Source organism: Danio rerio, chromosome 17 (assembly GCF_052040795.2).
Source record: "Danio rerio strain M-AB ecotype USA chromosome 17, GRCz13ab, whole genome shotgun sequence".
Classification (NCBI taxonomy): Eukaryota; Metazoa; Chordata; class Actinopteri; order Cypriniformes; family Danionidae; genus Danio; species Danio rerio.
In genome coordinates this window covers 5,192,345-5,201,269 of record NC_141037.1, presented here as the reverse complement: position 1 = coordinate 5,201,269, position 8,925 = coordinate 5,192,345, and the positions used below count along the sequence as shown (strand labels likewise).

Here is an 8,925-nt window from a genome sequence, read left to right as displayed (position 1 = left end):
TACAGAATAAGTTTTTGAATTATGGTGTACATACCATAAAAATAGGAAAAGTTCATAAGTAAAGACCTCTAAATCCACTCAATATTTTTTTAACTTAGTTAAAATGAGCTGAAACAACACAATCCTTGAAATTTCATTGGTACAACTTAATTAATTTAAAAAAAAAATGTTGTTCAATTCAAATAAATTTAAGTTAACTTGGGGTGCTGTCACACCTAGACTTTTGTTTCAGAACCGGTCTCGTTTGCCCAGTTAGCGCGGTTCGTTTAGCATATGTGAATCCATCAATCGCGCTCAGATCTGCACCAAAACAATCGCTCCGAGATCACTTTAATGAGGTGGTTTCGACTTGACTGAAATGAACTCGGGAGTGGATTGATTGGAGTGAGAAAGCGATATGATCCGAGTCCAGTTGTATCACAGTGTTTTATGGATATGTAATAGGCATACAGCTATATGAAGTGAGAATTATGAGTAGGGCGGGAGGTCATTCCCAACATCCCAAGTCTCCCGAAAGTTTCGTGAGTCTCTTGCACAGAGACTCCCGGATGCCCGCAAACCAGTGATACTCTTATGTGACTTGTTTTAGCTCTTTTGGATCGTTTAGAAACTTTGTAACTTTGAGAAACAATGTAACTAAATCGATTCACAGATGTGAAAGCACCCTAAATCAATTTGTTTTGCGACAACATGAATTGTGTTCCTTGCATTGTTTACAATGTTCTCCTAATAAATATTTATATATATATATATATATACAGTGCTCAGCATAATTATGTGCATCGCATTTTGAAAATGAATATTTTTTTATCAATTTCTCAGGCAATGTATTTTGGTGCATTTAAGCAAAACAGATCTAATAAACAAATATATTTATTAAAATAATATTACAGTCATCAAACCTATTAAGAAATTGCAAGACAATACAATTAAGTTCAAGGTAAGTATTGCAAAAATAAATTATAACGTACAACATTTTTGTCTATTTATTTATTTGTTTGTTTAATATTTGCTTCTCTTCATTTTTCTTTGTTCAGCATTTTTTTTTTAAATTGTATTAAATATTTTTCTTTAACACTGGGATGTCCAAACATGGTCCTGGAAGGCTGGTGTCCTGCAGAGTTTAGCTCCAACCCCAATTAGACTCACCTGAACCAGTTGATCAACCTCCAACTAGCATACTACTAGATAACGATTAGAAACATCTATCTGAGCAGATATTTTCACCATTTCCATTCATAATAGTTTAATAACTCATTTCTAATAACTGACTTTATTGTATCTTTGCCATGATGACAGTAAATAATATTTGACTAGATATTGTTCAAGACACTTCTATACAGCTTAAAGGGACATTTAAAGGCTTAACTAGGTTAATTAGGTTAACTAGGCAGGTTAGGGTAATGAGGCAAGTTATTGTATAACGATGGTTTGTTCTGTATAGACTATTGAAAAAATAGAGCTTAAGGGGGCTAATAATTTTGACCTTAAAATGGTTTTGAAAAAATTAAAAACTGCTTTTATTCTTGCCAAAATAGAACAAATAAGACTTTCTCCAGAAGAAAAAATATTATCAAACATACTGTGAAAATTTCCTTGATCTGTTAAACATTATTTGGGAAATATTTAAAAAAGAAGAAAACTTCAAGTATTATACATGGATCATGCACTATATATATATATATATATATATATATATATATATATATATATATATATATATATATATATATATATATATATATATGGTGCGACATTTATGCTCTTCTATTTAATGCATTACTTTTTATATTGTCTCGTATAACTGTAGCTGTTACACAGATCGATTTCGATTTGAGTGTGTGCGCTACAACGTTATTTAATTGCATTTACTGCCATTTAAAAATATTATGTCATCAAATAAACGAGTTTCACTCGTGAGAAACTTACTAAAGTAATGAATCTAACACTGTAACTTCACGCGTTGTAGCTTCTGTTCTCCACAGGTTGGCGCACTGGCTCTGAATATGAGCGCTGTGTAGCAGTGAGCGTCCTCGACTAAACTTAGTTAATGATCGTCCAGGATCTAAATATAATGTCAAATCACATTAAAGTGACAGTGTTACGGATTAATTTAATGAAACGCTTAAAGACATATAAGGTCTGCATGTGTTTTATTAAACTTGATAAACGATATTGGTCAACCATAAACTTCCCTTAAGTTTCCCCCCTCCAGTTACATAATTAGAAGATCTCTGAGCTCTCCAAAAGAGCGTTTAACCACATGAACCCGTTCGTGTCCAGAGCTGATGAATTCTGTAGTGACATCAGAGAGTTAAACATAAAGACACACGAGGAGAGAAAGAGAGGGAGAGACTTGCGCGCAGTGCGTAAAGGACACACGCGTACCCAAAGCCTCGCGTTTCGCTCTCTTCAAGCCAACAAACGCTTGCTCTTTTCAACAGCACTTCCATACCTGTGCTTTCCTCGGTTTTACCTCAACAAACAAAACACCTACAGCTTTATCAGTGTGACGGATGAATGTGCAAGAAGAGTCGGGCGTTCCTGTGGAAATCTCCCACTGTTTTCCACCAGATAAACAGCCCTTTTCTTTGCTGAAATTTTGAAGATGGGAATTATGAAAGAGGATCAACTTTTTATGAAGACCCCTTCAGACCGCATTGGATTCCATCGCGCCGCAAACTGGAGATCAACAAACACGCGTTTGGAGTTTTAACCGGATCTGAAGAGACCAAATCTCTGATGTGTGAACACTTACTTCGCTGAAAGAGCATACGCTGGTGCTTTTGGTCACTTTTGAAACTAGCATTATGACAGGCTTCGCCTTCTGGAACATCAAGTTGGTTTTATATTCGCACATTGGTTCATTTTAATATTGTTTACCATATTGACATATTATTTATATTTGCATATTCAGTCTGAAATCGCAAGTATGACTTCAAAACTATTTAGTGGACTGTGAACTATGAGTAGTCATTGGCTGCTAATATGATCTCCCCTTTTATCAAACTGCACTTATATTATTAAGGAGAAAGTCTGGATGTGCGCAACCAACTTCACATCAGTTCATGGAAGACCCTCTTGTATCCGGATGGTCGCGCTCCTCACAGCGGCTCTGATGAAGGATCCTCCAAAAGACTCGCAATGGCTCGATCAAAAACGCAATATAAGCTCTCATCTCCTGGCCTGAGCCCGTCTGATCTCCTTCGTCAGTGATCTGTCCGGTTTGCAGAGATCATCATGGTCTCGTCCACCGCCGCGCTAATGGTTCTGATGGTCACTCAGGTGTTTTTTGCGGGCTCCAGTGGACTCGTTCCTCAGGTCGGCCGGTCCTCTCTGTCTCCGGACGTCCTGCACGCGTTTGAACTTCGGCTTCTGAGCATGTTTGGGCTCCAGCACAGACCCACTCCCAGCAGCTCCGCAGTGGTTCCTCAATACATGCTGGACTTGTACTCGGCGCACTCCGTGAACGCAGAGCAGGTTAGCAGACCCAGAGCTCACTTAGGGAAAGGCTCCGAGAGATCCGCCAGCAGAGCCAACACTATCAGGAGCTTCCACCATGATGGTAAGCAAGTGTTTACTTCTCTAGAAACTTCTCCAAATTCCTTTTTTCCCCTCCTTATCTGCTGTATCCTTCATGCCTGACAGGGACTGAGATTATCTACAGACTGATTGATCAGGAAATGGCAGTCTGTTGTTTTTGTTTATTTATAATGCATGTTACAGGTGGATTTAATACTTATTATTCATATTTATTACTTTTATTTTACTATTTACCATTTATATTCTCTGACTAACTTCCGATTTCTGATACAGAAATAATAATAAAAACAATAACTGAAGTAATATTAATAGTAGTTCATTTTTTTACCCTACTCATTTAAATTATCAGCAGAAAAAAAAAGTGTTGTTGGGGGTTAAGACTTTTGAACACTTTTATTCCTACAGTATACAACCCAACAGTATACTTCATCTAATAAAATGAGTTTAGTGAACTCAATTGACTGAAAGTTAATTCTACTCATTTGAAAAGAGTTTTGAACTCAGCGTTGAAGGTAATGAGTTAATTAAATACCTCATTCAACTTAAATGAAGTAATTTCACAGTACTCGTATAGATTAGTTTTTTTTAACTCGAATGGTCTGTTGTAAACTATTTGAGTTGCCTTACCTTATTGGGTTTTACTGTTCTCATTGCTTCGTTTAATCAAATGGATTAAGTTTACAGTACTCATTAGCATTAGTTTTGAACTTAAATGGTTTTTTGCAATCGGTTTCCTCAAACGGTTTGAGTTGCCTTAACTTATTGGTTTTTTACAGTACTCAGTTGGTTTGAGTTCTCTTCATTTATCGTGTTTTACTGTGCTTATATTGCTTCATTTACTCAAATGTATTAATTTCACAGTACTCATTAGCATTAGTTTTTGAAATTAAATGGTTTGAGTTGCTTTAACTTTTTGGGTTTTACAGTGTAATGCATGTTAAAGGTGGATTTCATACTTATTCGTATTTATTACTTTTATTTTACTATTTACCTTTTATATTTTCTGACTAACTTCTGATTTCTGATACAGAAATAATAATAAACAACTCATCATTGAAGTTATATTAATAGTAGTTATTTTTTTTACCCTTTATATGGTCCTCATCTAAATAATTAGCAGAAAAAAATGTTTTGCTGGGGGTTAAGACTTTTGAACACTTATTCCTACACTGTAAAACCCAACAGTCAACTTTAATGAAATGAGTGTAGTGAACTCAACATTGACTGAAAGTTACTTCTACTCATTTGTAAAGAGTTTTGAACTCAGTGTTGAAGGTATTGAGTTTATTAAATACCTCGTTACCTCAACTTAAATGGAGTAAGTTCAAAGTACTCATATAGACAAGTTATTTATTTTTTTTTAACTCAAATGGTTTGTTGCAATCGGTTTCCTCAAACGTTGCCTGAACTTATTGGGTTTTACAGTACTCTGTTGATTTGAGTTCTCTTCATTTATTGGGTTTTACTGTGCTCAAATTGCATCATTTACTCTAATGGATTAAGTTCACAGCACTCATTAGCATTAGTTTTTGAACTTAAATGGTTCGTTGGAATCAGTTTTTTTTTTAAATGGTTTGAGTTACCTTGACTTTTGGGGTTTTACAGTGTAATGAGTGCTTTGAGCATACTCCATTTGAGTAAACGAAGCAATTTGAGCACAGTAAAACCCAATAAATGAAGAGAACTCAAACCAACTGAGTACTGTAAAACCCAATAAGTTAAGGCAACTTAAACCATTTGAAGAAACCGATTGCTACAAACATTTGAGTTAAACTAATGTATATGAGTACTGTGAACTTACTCCATTTAAGTTGAAGTAATAAGGTATTTAATGAACTCAATACCTTTAACACTGAGTTCAAAATGAGTAGAAGTAACTGTCAGTCGATTTCACTCATTACATTTGATAAAGTTGACTGTTGGGTTTTACAGTGTAATCAGTTCATTAAATATCTCATAACTTCAACTTAAATGGAGTAAGTTCACAGTACTTATACATGTATTGATTAGTTTAACTCAAATGGTTTGTAGTCTTTACCGATTTGAGTTGCCTTAACTTATTGGGTTTTACAGTACACAGTTGGTTTGAGTTCTCTTCATTTATTAGGTTTTACTGTGCTTATATTGCTTTGTTTACTCAAATGGATTAAGTTCACAGCACTCATTAGCATTAGTTTTTGAACTTAAATGGTTTGTTGCAATCAGGTTTCCTCAAATGGTTTGTTACCTTGACTTTTCAGGTTTTACAGTCTATATGCAAGTTATAATGTTATAGGTGGATTTTTAATTATTACTTTTATTAAATAATTAAAAATAATTAATGTAAATAATTATTTTGATTTTTTTTCTAATTTTGTACCTACAGTACTTATTATTTTTCTTTTAATTTAAGCTATAATTATTTTATTATTTATAGGGTACTTATTTAAATAATCACCCGATTGACTTTTGAAGACATTTATGGCTTAAATTATTTATATATATTGTAATCAATGTCAATGAAGTGACCATATATGGTTCTTCACCCAATAAAAGATTAATAGCATTATTAAACATCAATCCTTTAAGTACTTGTTTTGCTGATGTCATTTTAAAAGATATCTTTATTTAATATTCATTCATTTTAATTCCAGCTTAGATCCTTTATTAATCAGGGGTTGCCACAGCGGAATGAACCGCCTATTTAAAATGTTGTTTCCATAATAGATTTCAGGTTAAACTTAAAATGCATGACATCTCCTGTTTTGTTAGTTTACCACCTCTTAAGTAATCATGTTGTGCTTTAGTAACGCTGATAACTTATCACTTATTAAGCATTTTAAAGAGCAGCATGTCCAGTAAAAGTCTCACCCTGTCAATGAGTGTAAACAACAAGAAGTTTGACACAGTACAAACTACTGGCATTGATCCAGACAGCCACATCTTCCCATAATCCTTTTCCCTTTCTTTTTTTCCCCCAATGCAAACTGGATCCAGAATCTACAGAAGATCTGTCCAGCTCCAGTGTTAGGACGACGCAGCGGTTCCTCTTCAACCTGACCTCCATCCCAGACGAGGAGTTGGTGACGTCAGCAGAGCTGCGCGTTTTCAGAGAGCAGATCGTGAGTTCGCTAAACAACGCAAGTGCGGGATTTCACCGCATTAACGTTCACGAAATCATCAGGCCGTCCGGTTCTCTTCAGGAGCCCATCACTAGACTCTTGGACACCAGGCTTGTTCAACACAGCTTGAGCAAATGGGAGAGCTTTGACGTAACTCCTGCTGTATTAAAGTGGACCACAGACGGACACCCTAACCATGGGATATTGGTGGAAATATCACACCCAGATCAAGACTCCAGAAAACATGTGCGCGTAAGTCGGTCCCTTCACAACAATGAGGACACGTGGTCTCAAATGAGGCCGCTTTTGGTGACCTACAGCCACGATGGAAAGGGAAACGTGCTGCATTCTCGTGAAAAACGACAAGCGAGGAATAATAAGCAGAGAAAGAAGCATAAAGCAAACTGCAGGAGACATTCCCTGTACGTGGACTTCAGCGACGTAGGCTGGAATGACTGGATTGTGGCGCCGCCGGGTTACCATGCATTCTACTGCCAGGGCGAGTGCCCGTTTCCACTGGCGGACCACTTGAACTCCACTAACCACGCTATCGTGCAGACACTGGTGAACTCGGTGAACAGCAACATTCCCCGAGCCTGCTGCGTGCCCACTGACCTCAGTCCGGTTTCTCTGCTATATCTGGACGAGTACGAGCGGGTCATCTTAAAAAACTACCAGGACATGGTGGTGGAGGGATGCGGGTGCCGCTGACGCCACCCCCTGACACTTTATTTTTGTTTCCCGACACTAAACTTTATTTATAATAAAGTAAACACATATTTTGGAAAGTATATAAAATATATTTATGTTCACTATTGGGAAAATAAATATTTTAATCAGAGTTGAAGGCTTCTGATGTGCTTTTCCATTAGTTCCAGTATTATTATGCAACTGTTTTGTCCATGCACTATAGAGCTGTAATCGAGCCATAAAAACTAGCCGGATAGTGCCCGAGGGTGCTTTCACACCTGCCTTATTTAGTTCGATTGAATCGCACTAGAGTTCGTTTTCCCTCTTGGTGCGGTTGGTTTGGGCGGGTGTGAATGCAGAGTGCGCACCAAAAGCGGACCAAATAAGCGTACCGAGACCTGCTTGAAGAGGTGGGCATGGTACGCTTTCAAACGAACCCTGGTGCAGTTCGTTTGTTGTGAGAATATGATCCGTACTAAAACAGGTCAAGCCACAAAAAGTACTGCACCTTTTGGATTAATTCAGCTGCGGTAGGCAGATGCGCTGTGCATTATGGGATATGGAGGAAAAATATTTGTTGACAGCATTTTACCAACAGAGAGAGAGAGAGAGAGAGAGAGAGAGAGAGAGAGAGAGAGAGAGAGAGAGAGAGAGGGGGGAAACATTAGTTGAGGGATCGTTGGTAAAAGGTAGGGGTGTCACGATTTCGATTTTTAATCGAAATCGATCTAAATTTATGCTCAATTTCGATTATCGAATCAAAAAATAGAATCGTCGATGCTGCCATGCCCCCATGTCACGTCAGCTTGTCTTGCCAAGCGGGAAAAAACAGGCTTGTTGAAGTGCTTGTTAAACTGCTGAAGCAGGAGACCCGTCGACAGAACTTAAACCCTCTCCTCTTTCAATGAAGTGTGTAAGCATTTTGGATTTCCAGTGAGTTATGTTGACAACGTTTGTGTTGTCGACAAAAAAAACACAGTTTTGCTCTGATATGTACATATTACGTACGGTTTGTCCGATAGACAACACCGGCATCGCGATCCTCCGCCCGCCCCCGTTGCAAATCCGCTCGCGAAAAGTACACACTCAGGCCCTGTTTACACTGTCTTTGTTTTTAAATGGCATTTTAGAACGACAACGATTTGACATCCACAGTGGCGTGTAGCATTTCTGAGCAGCCCTCCTTCCTCTCTACCTCTGACACACACAGACGCACACACACAGCCGCTCGAGACAGCAGGTTCAGGCAGTCAGAGGACTGCTTCAATCTTTCACTCACTTGTACTTAGTCATTTTAGCGAACACCTCAGATACTGTTGGCTGGTTTCTGTTGGTTGTGCGTCTTTTTTTACCGACGCCATTATAACGACACAGATCACTGCCTATTCACGAGTCCCGCAGAAAAAAGTGATTGACAGGTGGTTATTATGTGTGTATCTTGCCTTTATTCATTTACTGTATGATTTGTTTATGGGTAAAACAAAGACCATGCAGGTCAGGTAGTTTAAACAGTAGGCTACAAATAATGAATTGGTTATTAATTAATTAATTATTCATAATCAAAAATCGAATCGAATCGTGACTTTAGAAT

General features: G+C 37.4%; 1 protein-coding gene across 1 annotated transcript; it reads left to right on the top strand.

Annotated features, from left to right (window-relative positions):
- Positions 1–3,240: 3,240 nt before the first annotated feature.
- bmp2a (bone morphogenetic protein 2a) lies at positions 3,241–7,355 on the top strand. Its single transcript, NM_131359.1, is given in 2 exon segments — positions 3,241–3,565; positions 6,520–7,355. Coding segments are annotated over 2 exon segments (1,161 nt in total).
- The last annotated feature ends 1,570 nt before the right edge of the window (positions 7,356–8,925 follow it).